Source organism: Peromyscus californicus, unplaced genomic scaffold (genome assembly GCF_007827085.1).
Source record: "Peromyscus californicus insignis strain IS unplaced genomic scaffold, ASM782708v3 Scaffold_13__1_contigs__length_99412109, whole genome shotgun sequence".
Lineage (NCBI taxonomy): Eukaryota > Metazoa > Chordata > Mammalia > Rodentia > Cricetidae > Peromyscus > Peromyscus californicus.
Window position 1 is genome coordinate 85,383,629 of NW_026294424.1, and position 16,348 is coordinate 85,399,976.

The window sequence follows — 16,348 nt, forward strand, 5'->3', positions numbered from 1 at the left end:
TCAGGAAGGCAGACTATATTAGTTCAATCTAGAACTTACCTATTCATTTGTTAAAGAGTAACCAAGTATTGTCTTTCTTTAGTTTTATGTAAGGGGAGAGATTTCTAAAAGTTTTGTTGATTACTGATATTGACAGAACAGTGAATTCAAGGTCACCCAAGAAGGCTGGTGTTTGTCCGGCACGATGGAGTTTGTCCTGGTCTTGGTACTGTGCCCCTTTCCACCATATGAACACTCTTTTTTTCCTCTTCAGGAATTTGTTTAAGCTGAAAAAAAAAGGCTCTACTATCTCAGAACCAGTAAAATAATTTAAAACAATTATACCAATGTGCTAGAATTAGCATAAATTAGTACATTATAATATATGAATACTCTCAAATCTAGCTGGTAGTGTTCAAAGTTTTACTGTGAGAACATTCAAGAAGTTTATTTTCAAAATAGAGTTTACAGGACAGGGTATCTTTTATTAAATTTTCACATAAAAAGAAAAAGTCCACAGGGCACTAATTATAAGTAACATCACAATTAATCGGGTGTTAGCCCTCTGTAGAGAGCGGGCAAGCAATGTGTCATTTTAGTAACATTTTTTCCTGGTCTTTCACTTTCTGAATTCTCTTTTCTTGATTTCTGATCATTGAAGACATTGCTGAAAATATCAATAAAACAAAGTTAGATTGGAGAGTCATCGCTGGTTTGAAGCCCCTCCACACTTGTCTTTAAGGATGAGCCTTTAGCATGCAGAACAGCCTCACTCTGAGCCCAGAGGTGTGTAAGACTTCAGTGCAGTGCACTTTTGTAAAGGCCGCTGTGACGGCAAGCTTACAGCCTCTCTAAGCAGGAGGAGACAGAAGAAGCAGAATGCAAGCACCTCCAAAGGGTAGCAGAGGAAAGCCTCCTGACCTCCCATCTCGGGGGTCAGCAGTCATTACTGTAAACAGTGTGGGAGATTTCTCTTGTGTGCATGCACACAAATGGAAATGTGTGTATGATTTTGGCTTTTGGTTGTGCTGAGCTTGAACCCACGGTCTTGGACATGGGAGGTAATGTCTTAACAACAAACTGTCCCTACAGCCTTGTACTTTAAGTGTTGATAAACTCTGCCCAAACCCTCCAAACTATTTGTTCAGAACTTCAAGAGCCGCCCTACTGGTCACTGCCTCTAGTCCAAGGTACTGTTTCTGTTAACAAATGCCAGCATCTCCCGATTAGAAGATTCTAGGAGGACATGGGTAGGATGACCTCAGAAATATAGATCGAAGTGTGGGCAAAAGGTGGGCCAAAAAAGCCCCCCAAACCTACATTCCTTTAAAAAAACGCACAATAATATGGGCAGCACCAACTATACTTGATAGGTTTTTTAAAAGACACCAAGTTGGGTGGGTGGGGAAGGAAAGGTGGTTCTGGTAGGGAAAGGAATGCAATCAAAATAAATTGTATGAAATTCTTGAACTGCTTTTAAAAAGACTCAATAATCTAAACAGAAATGTGTTCGTACTGTTTAGGGGACCTGGAATTTCATTCAACAGCGATGGGAGTTGCCCGCGGTGTGTTAGGAGTTCCAGGGATCAAGTCCCAGCTCTGCCGTTCACTAGGAGACACAGGACTGACTGTGTTGTCTTGTGCTCTCATTGTTATGACAACAATAACAGCTCCCACACTCCTGTGCTGTCATGAAGGCCCCATGAAGACAAGAGCAGCCCTGAATTTAGGGGCTGCACACAGGTGCAAGCAGAGCCTATTATTATTATTATTCTTACATTTATTGTATAAATGTCTGCTGTTACAAAAATATTTAGTGTGTGTGTGTGTGTGTGTGTGTGTGTGTGTGTGTGTGTATCTTTTTGTGAATTCTCCCTCCCCCAGTTCTGAGGACTGAACCCAGTGCTTTTGTTAGCTAGGCAAGCGCTCTATCACTGAGCTAAACCCCCAGGCCTGAGACCTCTGTATGGTACCTTGGTTCTTCAGCTGTAAATCTTCTACCAAGGTTTGCAAACTTTCCAGTCTGTTCTGCAGTTTTCGGCATGTTTTTCCTGTTGTTTCTAGTGACGGAGACTGTGAATCTATTAGGAAATTGCTTAGATGTGATATTAAAAGTCTATTTAATATCGCTTTTAGAAATCTTCAAATTAGGTGCTAAACAACTTTTCCTAAGAAAACTTTGAAACATTTGAAAATGAAAAAATTCCCATTTAAATGCAGCAACACTGGCTTATTTGGTTTTGTTTCAAATCAATTTGGTTTACTGTTATTCAACTCCATAGTATTACACAGGACTCACGAGAATACTTCAAGTTAGTGACACTTTGTCCAGTGGTCATTTTCATACAACCTGAGGAGTTCCTAACTGGGGCGTGCGGCACAAGATCTAATTCAGACCCTGGCCCACTTTCCCACGTAGGGCTGTCACCTGAGTGGAGGATGGCACAGCACGGAGACCCTAGGATGTGGCAGTAACTGATGAGGCCAGAGAGCCATGAAAGCTGTCTTTAGTAAGTGTGTAAGTTCTGTCCATTTTTCAAAGTACTTGGTTAGCAAATGGAAGAGGTGAATTTTGATCTTAGCCCCCGACTAGATGAATAATTTTAAAAACATTTTTGCTTACTTTTTATTACCAAATACCCTTTTTGTTGTAATTATAGTATTAAAAATAATTATCTAAAAGGTTTTCAATTTAAGAGGATGAGAAACAGCCTCTTAGAAATATTTGAACAGAAATAGTACACAACATGATGCTTGGCGAGGATCTGAAATGGGGGATGCTGTGGGATGGTCTGTATGTCAAATGTGTTGCTGATTGGTCAATGAATAAATCACTGATTGGTCAGTGGCCAGGCAGGAAGTATAGGCGGGACTAACAGAAAAGAGAATTGAGAGAACAGGAAGCTGGGTGAGGGAGACACTGCCAGCCGCCATCAGGACAAGGAAGATGTAAAGTACCAGTAAGCCACAAGCCACGTGGCAAGGTATAGATTAATGGAAATGGATTAATTTAAGCTATAAGAACAATTAACAAGAAGCCTGCCATGGCCATACAGCTTGTAACCAATATAAGTCTCTGTGTTTACTTGGTCGGTTCTGAGTGGCTGTGGGACTGGCGGGTGACAGAGATTTGCCCTGACCGTGGGCCAGGCAGGAAAACTCTAGCTACAAATGGCGCCCAACGTGTTGGCAAGAGTTTCCACCTAAAAACTGAGTAAAAAGATTCTAAAACGGAGCTAAAAACAGTTCCTAGTTGTCTCTTTCAAGTTAGCGGAAGCCTGCCGGTTTGAGCTACTGGCGGGTTCCTAGCGTGCGTGCATGCTTGACCTACAGTATGGCCTCTGCAAGTGACACATTAAGCTGTGTGGTGGATTTAGCCTTTGCTAGTACAAAAAAAAAAAAAAGAGGTTTCTGGGCTACACGCTGCTTTGATAGAAGCATAGACCGACTATTTCTGAGAGTTGATGGCTCTCAGAGCTGGCAGAAAACGTACCACCGCCATGTTGGGAAGCTGAAGTGGGCGGGGCCAGCAGCCATAGCGCCAGCACCCTTTCAGGCTTAGAAGGCTGCAGTTTAAAGCAATGGGCTCAAGCTAATATAAAAAAATAAGCCACGTAAAGATGGCTACCACACAGAGAATCTGGATTATGTTCTCTTTGATATTCGTAACTGAAGAAAAACATTTAATTGTAAAAGCTGTTGAGTTATGCCAAAATGTATATTTTAAAGGTACCTTGACTTCAAAATTTGGATGTAAGGATATGTTACTTTGGAAAGGAGGCTCTGCTTTTGTTTCCACAGAAAGCCAGAGGCTATGGATTTGTTCCAGATTAAGACACATCAGGTTTGACCAGCCAAGACCCCCTGAAAGGTCTCCGATGACGCCATGGCCCAGATGATCCAACATCCAGAATGGTTTGAAGGCAACTGGCTCAGACGATATACCCTCATGGACTACTCCATAATCCTAAAGTATTCTTTGTGCCCCCATAAGATACAGCGCCCCCCTCCAACAGGAAGTAGTAAGAGAAGCTACGTCCAAATTCCCAAATATACCAAGCTGAATTTGGAGATGTGTAAAGGTTAAAACCTTCCTTTTTAAGAAAAGAAAAGGGGAAGTGCTGTGGGATGGTCTGTATGTCAAATGTGTTGCTGATTGGTCAATGAATAAATCACTGATTGGTCAGTGGTCAGGCAGGAAGTATAGGCGGGACTAACAGAAAAGAGAATTGAGAGAACAGGAAGCTGGGTGAGGGAGACACTGCCAGCCGCCATCAGGACAAGGAAGATGTAAAGTACTGGTAAGCCACAAGCCACGTGGCAAGGTATAGATTAATGGAAATGGATTAATTTAAACTATAAGAACAGTTAACAAGAAGCCTGCCACGGCCATACAGCTTGTAACCAATATAAGTCTCTGTGTTTACTTGGTCGGGTCTGAGTGGCTGTGGGACTGGCGGGTGACAGAGATTTGCCCTGACCGTGGGCCAGGCAGGAAAACTCTAGCTACAGGGGGAAGATGTCCTGTCACTGTGTGACGTTTCGGGTACTGCCCCTCCGCCCGGGATCACTCTGAACGGGTCAGTTAGTTATCGAGGATCTGAAATGGGGGAAGATGTCCTGTCACTGTGGGACATTTCGGGTACTGCCCCTCCTCCCGGGATCACTCTGAATGGGTCAGTTAGTTGGTTTTTGCACTTGCTTGTGGTCTGTTTGCCGCCTTTGAGGCAGGGCTATGTGGCCATGGATGGCTCAGAATTCACCATGTAGACCCGGCTTGGACTCTGGGACCTCCTTTCTGTGTCTCCTGAATGACGAGATGACACAAAGAGCTTGGGAACAAAAGACCGAGGACACAACGCGCACAATAAACCATAGAGTGTACTCAAATGTGACCAGGTCTTGATGTTTGTAGTGGTTTTAGACTCTAGAAATAGGAGTGGCGTAGACCATGAAAAGGCTCAGAAACGCTTTGACAGAAACCGCGCACCTTGTGTGACTTATGCCTCATCAATGAGAGTGAGTCCAGAGTGCTGGGCTGATTTTGGTCACTGCTGTGTAGAATGAGAAACACTTCAAGTCCAATTCAACATACTTATCAGTAATTCAATATTCCAAGGCCCTTACTACAAATCAAACTTTTTAAATTATAAAACAAAAACTGAACTTAAAAAGTTCGATGAGAGCCGGGCGGCGGTGGCACACGCCTTTAATCCCAGCACTCGGGAGGCAGAGTCAGGTGGATCTCTGTGAGTTCGAGGCCAGCCTGGTCTATAGAGTTCCAGGACAGGCACCAAAACTACACAGAGAAACCCTGTCTCAAAAAACCAAAAAAAAAAAAAAAAAAAAAGTTTGATGAGATTTTTACAAGGTTGTATATCAGACATCGACACTTAAAAAGGTGTTGGCTGAAGGAGAACCATGTTTTAACTAAGCAAGAGTGGAAGGTCTCAGTACTTAGATACAAAGTGTTAAAAAAAAATAACAGAAAATAAAGTTCACTGTTCATGCCAGACCAGAGGAGAAAGGCATTTATACACACGATCGAAGCTTCTATTATCCTGATACATAGACAATCGCTGTCTAATTTAAAGACCACACACTTACAGCATCAACTGCAGGCTGTGTATGAGAAGAGTGTGCAGCACCTTGCGATCCCCTGCTGTAAGAAGTCAGCCCCATCAGCCCCAGCAGGCCATTCTTACCTTTTGTAGAGTTGGGTGAGTGAACAGTTTTGGTGGAGCGGTACTGAGATGTGGAGCCTACTGACTCCTCGGCAGAACTAGTCAGGAGCGAGTGCACTGGAGACTTCTTAGGAGAAGAATTGAATGACCGGGAGGCTGAAATCTTCACAGACGGACTTGCTAAAATTGTGTAAGGACAAGGGTAAAAGATAAAATTAGCTAAAAATAGTGTAGTGCACTTATAAAAAACATCAAGCCTTTCACAAGCAAACGCCTCCATGAAGGGGATGGAACAGTTACGAGTGGGTTTAGTTTTGATACTGCTATTACCTGGAGACATCAGTGTCCAGCATCTTCACCCCTGGCTCTCTCTCCAGCAAGCCTCCATGCCTCAGCCTTGCACTGAGGTAGAATCACTGCCCCCTCTTGTTGAAGCTTCAAGATTCTTAGGCTAAGCAGCTCTTCTCCCCTGCTATTAGCTTGCAGATGGACTTGAAGGACTACCCAGCCTCTAATCATCTGGAGAACCCTGGTTTTAGGAATGAGAATGTGTAGGACCCTGGGATCCAGAGTTCTCCATTCAGATCAGATCCACTGCTTATTTGATCCAGCTGGTCTGGGATTGTCAACACCTCAGCCGGGACCCACACAAAAGTGGCAGCATAAGATTGAAACTTCAGCCTTGGCAGTGAAGAGGAGGGAGGACCCCTGGGGATCGCTGGCTGGCCAGCCTAGCCTACTTTGTCAGTTCCAGGGCCAGTGAAAAGCTCCGTGTCATAAAGCAAGATGGATGGCATCCTGGGGTACGACACTCAAGGCTGACCTCAGGTCTACACACACACACACACACACACACACACGCATGCACGCACGCGCACCTGCATATACACATAAAAGTATACAATGTTTAATTTTAACTATATTAACACTTCTATAAAGGAAGCTCTTCTCACATTATACTTTAATTTTCCCTATTCACATTAGGACTGGCCAGACTTATAACCATGTTTTTATTGAATAATCGTCATTTTCATTCTTTCCCACTTACTCTCTCTTCTGTAAGTTAAACAGTTAACTCTCTTGCCTTGCTTTCTAAACCTACCATACTCTATAATTTTCTCCGTGTTAAACGGCCTTCTGTAACTGGTTCTCCCGTGTTAAACGGCCTTCTGTAACTGGTTCTCCCGTGTTAAATGGCCTTCTGTAACTGGTTCTCCCGTGTTAAACGGCCTTCTGTAACTGGTTCTCCGTGTTAAACGGCCTTCTGTAACTGGTTCTCCCGTGTTAAACGGCCTTCTGTAACTGGTTCTCCCGTGTTAAACGGCCTTCTGTAACTGGTTCTCCCGTGTTAAACGGCCTTCTGTAACTGGTTCTTTGGCCATGTTTGAAGTCATTGTCTGACATTTTTCTTGTCCTTTCCCATTCTGAGTCTGAGTCTTGTGACTTTCAGACAGTCTGTTCTTCCCATCTCGTCTGGCTCCTCTTTTCAGAAGCTTGTTTTTACGGAAGTCACTTTGTGATTCACTGGAAATGGCACGGAGAGCCTCGAGCCTCCTTTTTTACTCCAGCCATTCAATAAGCATATACTGAGCAGCTGCGTTGCCTCAGGAAGGGTCTACATACCCGGGGCGGATCAGGAAGTGAAGACTGCAGGGTTTTACTTCCCAGGCTGTGCCAGGGCATCCAGTACAACAGGAAGTCGGGAGTGACGCGGTGTGTTAGAGGGTGGTGTGTGATCCAAGTGGAAAAGGTAAGGGGAGCTGGACAGTGTGGGCAGGTGTGATTTTTTTTAGTAAGTGGTGAGCGTTAAGGGTTGCTGGGAAAGTGACATTTGAACACAGTACAATACAATTAGAATACAATAAGGTGATTAGCAATGTTTGTGGCAGTGTAGGTGCAAAAGGCCCAAGAGGAAGACAGCCAGCAGGTTCAATGACCAGTTCCGGGTAGGTAAAACAGAATGACAAACGGGGTTGTAGGAAGTGAGACCAGAGTTAATGGGCTTAACCACTGCTGTGGTGACTGGCTTCCTTCTCTTGGAGTGAGGACCCTTGCAGATTTCCCTGGAACTCACCTGTAGACGTGAATGTGAAACAGCTAGACGGATCTTCCAGGTCTCCCGTGTGCAGTGTGACCGGCTCTCTGGAAACATAAGAACAGTGTGCCGGTTAATTCTGCCAATTCGACTGGACTGAGTAACACCTAGGCGATTATCAAGGCAGAGCGCTGGGCTGGGGCGTCTCTGATGTCTCCAGAGATGGTTAGCTCATGCAGGCTCTGAATAGATGGTGCTGGAGGAGGAGGAAGAGGCGAAGCCTGGTCATGAGAAGGAAGCCGATGGAGGCATGGCTTTGAGGATCCCTTCCAACATTCTCCCCACGTCTACTCTCCTCCTGTCATGGAGTTCTGTCCAAGCACAGCCTGAACCACCATAAGCCAAAATAAAATCTTCTCTCTCATGCTGTTTCTTTCAGGTAGAAGAGTTAGTGAAACTAATATAAATGCCAACGCAAAGATTTCCTTTCTAAGGCACAGTACAGATATATGGACCAAGGCAAGCCAATACACACAAATGTGGTGGCTTGAAATATTTAACTCAAGATACCCGATCATAACTGTAAGTTGTAGAGGTTCTGAAATACTGTAATGGGAAACCCCAAATTATCTTACAGTTTTGCATTCAGTACTTAAGGATGATTTTTTTTCCTTTTTGAGCCAGGTCTCTAGCCTAGGCTGGCCTACAGCTCCCCGTGTAGCTGAGGATGACCTTGAACTTCTGAACCTCCTGCCTCTACCTCCTGAGTACTGAGGTTAGAGGTGTGTACCATCATGGCCGATTTATGAGGGGCTTTGTGCATGCTAGGCAAGCACTCTATTAACTGCTGAGCCACATCCCCAGTCCACAATACTGTAGGACAAATTATATTAATAGAGTCTTGGTTAGAAAATTAATTTTTGTGCAATAACAATTATAAATACAAATCATTTTCTCATGTGTTCTATAAGATGCAATTTTAATCAGTCATTTAAAAGTGAAGCCGGCTGAGTGCGGTAGCACACACCTGTAATCCCTGCACTTGGGAGGCTGAGGCAGGGGAATCTGAGTTCCCAGGGTCACATGACAAAGAACAAGGAAACAGAAGAAACCAAAGAGAGTAACAAGAGTTCCGCATTAGAAATTCAAGTTTACAAGACTCCAAGACACGGCCACATCGGTAGGTTCCGGGTCCATGACTGCCGCTGTCACAGTGCGCCATTAGCTTCGTTTCACTGCTGTGCAATGTTTTATTCATAGGAGTCATTATGCAGGACACAAATGAAAGAGATGACCGGCAGAAGTGCAATGCTGGAGGTTACTTTACCAATTTCATAATAATTTTGAGTAACTGGAGAACAACAGCGTTGGGGTCGATGTCTAAGAATGTAACTACAGCAAAGGAAAATGTACAAGGGCAGCCGGGTGCCTCGGCAGCGGAAGGCTCTTGTTACCGGCCTTGGTGACCTGAGTTCAATCCCTGGGCATACAGTGCAGGGAGAAAACCAGCTCACAGGCTGTTCTCTGATTGCCACACAAGTGCTCTGGCACATACATACACACGCGCGCATGCACACGCGAGTGCACACACACACGTAATGAATGTGAAAATTTTGAAAGGAAAAATGACTTGTTACACACTTTGCAAGTCTCAGTCTCTGAAGAGCATACAGTGGAGTTCCCTGGAGGCTGTACTGACAGTTGGTTATCACAGTATAGTTTATACAAATGTAGATGTGAGAATCCAGATGTCTTTGGCTATGCTGGTCGTTCAGTGGTAAAGCAATATCTTCTCAGTGACTTTTTCATAATAAAATAAGTATTGACAATTTCATTATTAAGAAACAGGTTTTTCTAGTCACAGAGAAACTCCAGGGGAGCTTTGGTTAGCTCGGGAAGTAACTCTGCCCTATGCTTGTGACTGGCATCTTCCCAGGTAGTTCCTGGAGGACTCGGAGGCAGGACACAGGAGTGGCCACAAACACACACTTGAAGCTAGTGCAGCTCGAGTTCAATGTGGCCTTCAGAGCTAACAAGCTGAACGACCTTGGCAAATGGCTTCAACAATCTGAGTCTTCATTTCTAGCCTAAATATAGGAAAATAATAGCCTCCACATAGATTAGTCAAAGTGAGATAACTCTTAAGCAAGTAGAAAACAGAGGGGATGGAATTATAATGTAGTTATTATTCATAGGTACAGAGTGGTATTATATAGCCAAGCAAGGAGGAAATCAGCACATCTTTTCTGTTTAAAAGAAAAGACACATTTACAAAGATTCAATGTGTACTGTGCTCAAGAAGCAGACACAGAAAGTCCATATGACATTGCCTTGATTCGGTCACTGAAATATATTTACTGAATGGTTACTTGGTAGGCAAGGACACAGGAATAAGGAAGCCTGTCCTTAACTGTCTGAGGGTCACTACTGCTGTCATGAAATGCCACGACCAAAGCAACTTGGGGAGGAAAGGGTTTATTTAGCTTACACTTCTGCATCACAGTTCATCATCAAAGGAAGTCAGGACAGGAACTCAAGCAGGCCAGGAACCTAGAGCCAGGAGTGTGGGAGCCCGTTCTCGGGTTCCTCGTGGCTTTACCCAGCAGGTCCGCATAAAGGATGATTAGACCACGGGCCTGAGTGCAGGTGTCTGGGATGGTCTGCACTTGGCTGTGCTGGGGGAGGAGGTCTTTTGCTCCACCCCTTGGCGTCTCTATAAAAACCCTGGGGCAGAGACAGTCAGGCCCGTTGGAATAGGTTCCAGGCCCTCTCGAGGCTATCCTTTATTTTCTATCTGTTTATCTCCGCAAGATTCTCTGCAATAAATCCTTCTATCTAATATTTCCTGCTGCTCGCACTCAAGAAAACTCTGGGGAACTGTGGGGGTGGTGGGTAAACGCCCCACAGAATGGCGCCATGAACAGGGACTAAAGAAAAAAAAAGGACTAAAGAAAAAAAAGGGGACTAAAGACAAAGTAATAGGGACTAAAGATAAAGGAAAATAATAGTTTTATTACAGACTTTTTGGCGAAAGTGCTGAGTTCAGCCCTGCCAGTGGATAAGGCATGCCGGTGTTACGGAAAATATTTTTTTTTATATATTATTGAGAGGCAGGGGTTTTATCCTCGAGAGAAAAGGAAAGCGGACTGGAAGGATGTCCGATGCTGCAGCGAAATTCTCTTCTGTCAAAATTTTCTATCTTGTATCCCTTTCTCAATTTCTATCTGACAAATAAGGCATAGGATAGTAAAATAGTGTAGGAAAAACTTAGAAGTGTAAGATTGTGTAGGAAAAAATAAGTAAGGCAACTAGACAGAAAAACTCTTCAATTTTTTAACTTTGGGGGCTATGAATGCAAACTGGGAAAAAATCTTTCTTTGGGTTTTTCGGGTAGTAAAAAAGCTCTTCTCTGAGCTTATGGGGAAGAAAAAGTTTCCTATGGAAGCTTTTGACCTGGGGACAACTGAAATGCTAAAATGCTAAGTCCAAGCAGCAGGAGAAAGTGTTTTCTCCCTGAGGCAAAAATGGGGGTGTAAAAAGTCAAAAAGTTTAAAGTTGGGAAGTTTTGGGAAAAGTTGGTCTTTCTCTCTTGGGGAAAAAAAACTTTCTCAAACTAAAAGCTTTTCTTGGAAAACTTAGGGGGGAAAATCTCTCTAAAAAGCCTTAATCTTTCTCAAAAGCTCTCAAACTTAAAAACTAAAGCCTTTCAGAACTCACTCTCTCAGAAGGACAAAAATTAGAATCACCTGAAGATATTAGTATGGGGATCACCTGTGATTAGTTCTAAGGGAAAACAACAAACCTCTTAAGACAGCAAAACCTCTCTAAGTTCTCTTTCAAGCTTTAAAAATCCTCCCTGCAATGCAAGAGGCAGGGACAAGTTCCTAAAAAACTTTTCTAAGCTCTATCTCTTCAAGCTAGTAAAAGACAGTGGGTCAGAGTACCCTGAGGGAAATGCTTGGGAAAGTGTGGGTAAAGAGCTACAGAGAGCCCAAAAGGGCAGGAGACTTTACCTGAGAAAAGCAAAAAAGCCAAGCTTTTCAGTTACAGCTGAGCTGAGGCATCAAAGGTTTTGTTTCTGAGCATTTCAGAATGAAAAGGTGCTCCTAATTGTCCTAAGCAAAGATCCCCTGAATCAATTCAAACTCTGTAAGCATTGTATCTTCTCTTCTGACCAAAAACCCAGAGGCGACTGGCCAGCATCTCTGAGTTGAAATGCATTTGGGGATACTAGGATTCCTGCTGTGGTAAACTTCCTGCAGCACAGAGCTGAGGCAGGAAGCTGCAGGACCCAGGGGAAGATTGCCAATGAACAAAGCTAAAGCCGGTGGGAACGGCAGTTGTCCGCTTTCCTGAAAGTACTGGGTTGATAGGTCCACAGCTGCAAAAGGAAATCTGAGAAAAGCTTTCCTATCAGAGAAAGGACCTTTCTGGGAAAACAGTAAAGCTGAACTGTGTCTGAAGCAGTTGTGCTGCTGAGTCAGAACGCTGTCTGGGGAAAGAGCCAAGCCAGGGCAGAACAGAACTGTCCAGGAGTAAAGCTTTCTTTTCTGTCAGAGAAAGCATCTCTTTGAGAAAAGCTTTGTTTCAACTGACTCCCAGAGATGAGGGAGTGTAGCCCTGAGGGGTGATTGCCTCTAGCATAAGCTCTGTCCTTGAGCACCCAGACAAGCAAATGCAATCCACTGGGGGACTGGGCCAGGTGAAGGCCTGATGAAACAAAACACCTGTCCTAATGGGAGTTTACAAATGGCAAAAACCTCCCTTGTTAGATTTTCAGTCTGTACGCAAACCACACAGACCCCGAAAACAGAAACGGACAAAAAGCCCCTACCTTCAGTAGCAGGGAAAGCCGCCACTGTAGTGTCGGAAACTGTTTCTGGGGTAGAGGGGATAAACTGAGACCAAACTGGATACTGTCAGGGAGAAAGACTCTGAAGAAAGAGAAGGGACATATTCCTCCCCAGAAAATACATGACCTGTGAAAGCTGCTAGAATTTGAGGTGGATTTGGGGGGGAGAAAATAAAGCCCCTACCTCCAAAGGCAGCTAGCAAAGGAACAGAGCCACAGACAGATACCTGAAGCTCTGCATCTGGGGAAGGACGGAACAAGCAAAATAAGATCAGTGGGAGAAAATCTCTGAAGAGCTATGGAAAAGCTGTTGTAAATGTTTTTCACTGACTGGCTAAGACAAACACAAGCCCCGAGGAAAGTTGCTATCAGAAATGCCCACCTCAATGCGCTCTAATGAGGCAGGTGCAGTTCTGATTTGGGGGCCAGTGTCAAATGAAGGAGAGACACCTGTTGAAGCCAGTTGAGGAGAGAATAGAAATCTCCCAACGTGCCAAAGCTGAAAATGTAAAATGCTTGTTCAAATCTCCCGTTGCAAAAGCAAAAAACTTTGTTCAAACCTCCCAGGCAAGAATTTGTAAGCAAGTCTGGTAAAAGAACCAGTTGACTCTCGGACCCAAAAAGAACTATGGGAAATGTCTGATATAAGGGAAACGATATAAAGGACTGATATAAGAAACTGATATTATTATGGACTGATATAAGGGAAATGCATTCTGGGAAAGGTAGTTTTTCCACTAAAGATGGCGACATTGCCCTGAAACACGTTTGTCAGCTCGAAAATACGTTCATGGTAAACTTAAAATACAGCTTTTAAAAGAATAAGGAGGAAAATCATCTAAGAGTTTAAGTGTCAGTTCCAATGAAAAATTGAAAGGATACGGAACTAGGTGCTTCGCGGTTTGGGGCTCCGTTGGTAAAATGCCTTATTTACCCTAATAGCTGTGCAAAATTTTTACGGTAGTTGGATGACAAAAAGCTACCTTTAAGAGCAAACAAGCCTCTTTAAAATCCTTAAGAAAGCAAGAGAGCAGTTTATACACTGAACGTTGTCTTAGATATGAAGAAACTTATGTTGAAATTAAAAAAATTCTTTACCTCTTGAACAAACTGCCTGCAATGAGTGATTCCTTTGCAAATCTAAGAGGATACAGGCATTCAAAAAAAGAAATGACTGCTTTATAGATGGGAAACAAACTTCAGAAAATCTAGCTGTCTTACAAAAGAGTTGCTTCACCTGAAAGTTCCTTATAAAAAAAATCAATGCTAAATATCACAGCTGCTAATAACATCAGAAGTTAAAGCTAATGAAGTGAAAATACTAAATACAGTTCGGAGCTGTGCCACTTGTGGCTTTACTAGCTCCTTTAGAAAAATACTTCATATCACCTAATAGCTGCGCAGTATTTGGCGAAGAGCTTTACAGCAGCTAAATACGGTAATTTCACTCAGCGTGAAGTGAAGTTTTTCAGTAGAACAAACCAAAAATACTGCTGTAATAGAAATGTTTGTCTGAATTGAAGTACTTAGGGGATCTATTATGAATTTGGGTGAAGGAACAGCCTCTAGTTAAAAACCGTCTACCGTTGACAGTGCATCTCTGCCGGTCCGGAACGGCTGAGAGAACTGGCAACTTTGGAGTGTGGCGTCATCCTGGGAAGGTTACAGTCCCCTAGCAACAACTATCACAATTCTATAACAACAACACTCACTAAATCCCAGTGCTTTATAACAAAGCTGACTATAAACTCTAAACTTTAGCAATGATGTACGTACTTCCTGTCTAGTTAAGAGAATCTTTCTAATAGAGATAGTGATAATAATTAAGAGTAAGAAATAGAAAAAGATGAAAATAAGATATGTGAGTTTGTAAAAATTCTCTTGTTAGATCTGTGTTAAGAAATCTTTAGGTGTTTGCTAAGTTAAATATATGCTAATGGTAGCCCTGTATAAGTTTGTAAAATAGATCTATAGATCCTTTAAGAAAATAAGCTTGCAAGAAATATCTAAGGTAGTCTTAAGACATGTAGTAATAAACTTGTAAGAAGTAAAGATACTAGTTGTAAATGTAAGATTAAATAAGAAATGTGATAAGTATATAAGAATAAGAAATATATTTGCTAAAGTAGTTCTATAGTTTCCTTAAGGAGTATAAATAAGTAGATGTTAATACGTTATATGTGAGTTTGTAAAATGTAAATGTTGAATGTGAGTCTAAATGCTTTCCAAAAAAAGGTTATATGTGAGTTTGTAAAAAAGTGTAAATGTTAAGTGTGAGTCTATGCTTAATGTATTTGATGAAAAAACCTGAGATCTAGAAGTTAGTGTCCTAGAAGACTGCAAAGCAGGCAGTCTGAGCGGTTTTCAAAAGCTCCAGAAGCCGCTAAGAATGGCGGACGCCAGAACTAGCACAAGGCATCCACAGCTGAGATCCGTGGAAAATCGACGCAACACAGAAAAACCTGAGCTAACATCAAAAACGGTGCGGTTTAGAATACTACTGTACCTAAAAAGGTCTCCAGCTTGAGAATGAAAGTTCAGAGATGCTTGTTTGAACAAAAATTGTTAACTGCAAAAAGTTTTGGTTGAAAAACGTCTCTTCATATTTGGAAGTGAAAGCCTGATACCAGAATTTATTTCTTGTTTGAACTTTTTGACCTTAAAGTTAGATAAAACTACAAAAAGATTTTGGTGATGGATTTCTTCATATTTGGAAGGCTAGTACCAGAATTTATCATTTGAATTTTGGGACTTAAGAAATGAAATGAACAGTAGAGATTTCATTGCAATGGGACAATTTTGAGTTTATTCATAGTAATGACCTAGGAACTGTTTTCTGGAATTGTGTTATAAATGGAACTGTTTAAATGGAAAAGTTTGGGTTTCATAACTAGGCTTGAGATTTTGCTTAAAAAATTATAAAGAAAAGGGGGAGAGTTAATATTCCTTAGTCTAATTTCAAAAGTTGTTTGAGTGGATTAATGTCATGTTTTTGTTAGTAAGAAATGCAAATGGGGTATATTAAGAGACTACTTTTAAAGTGTAAAGAGTTTTATTAAGAAACTGCTTTTGGATGTTTTGCTAAGTTTTCAAAGTGTTAATGGTTAGATTGAGAAGATTGCTTTTCAATATGGGTTTGTAGGAATTGTATGAGTTTGGGTTCTTCTAACTAGGTTTGAGATTTTGCTTAAAAAATTATAAAGAAAAGGAGGAGTTATGAGGTTGAATTATGTTTGCAGAAATTATATTTACCCTATTGATATTAATGCACCCTGGATTTGTGGAGTTAAGGAAATATTTAAGTTTGATGTGAATACATTGAAGTTTTTCCTATGTTCTGTTAGCAAGAAAATTCAAATGATTGAGTTAAAGTTGTAAGACGGAGAAAATTGTTAACTATATTTAGCACCATATATGCTAATTCAAATGGTTCTGTTAAGAGTTTGCTTTGAGTTGTTAAGATTGAGAGAATTGTGACTATGTATAGCAATATTTGTTAACCTGTTAATGGTAATGATGAAGCTAAGGGATTCTTTAAGTTTGTAGTCGCCTTAAGAGTTTTTGGCTTAGAAAGGGCTTGAGGCAGCTAAGACTGCTGTAGTCACCTTGGACCTAATTCAAAAGAGAAATGCCATCCTTATCATCCTCTACTCCCATACTGGGAGGTGTAACAGCTATGGAGATTGCTGTAAGCCATTAATAGTTTTTTTTTTTATATATATATATATATATTAAGAAAGGGGGACCTGTGGGAGCCCGTTCTCGGGTTCCTCGTGGCTTTACCCAGCAGGTCTGCAT

The 16,348-nt window shown here is 42.1% G+C and overlaps 1 protein-coding gene across 1 annotated transcript in view; it reads right to left on the reverse strand.

Moving 5' to 3' along the window:
* Positions 1 to 419: 419 nt before the first annotated feature.
* The window catches only part of Ccdc158 (coiled-coil domain containing 158), a 62,546-nt gene continuing 46,617 nt past the window's right edge, over positions 420 to 16,348 (reverse strand). The window contains exons 21-24 of the mRNA XM_052735385.1: positions 7,738 to 7,805; positions 5,685 to 5,843; positions 1,953 to 2,060; positions 420 to 646 (exon numbers count right to left, since the gene is read on the reverse strand). Of these exons, the coding sequence (XP_052591345.1) occupies positions 570 to 646; positions 1,953 to 2,060; positions 5,685 to 5,843; positions 7,738 to 7,805 (412 nt within the window). The 3' untranslated portion in view covers positions 420 to 569. The remainder of the gene's footprint in view (positions 647 to 1,952; positions 2,061 to 5,684; positions 5,844 to 7,737; positions 7,806 to 16,348) is intronic.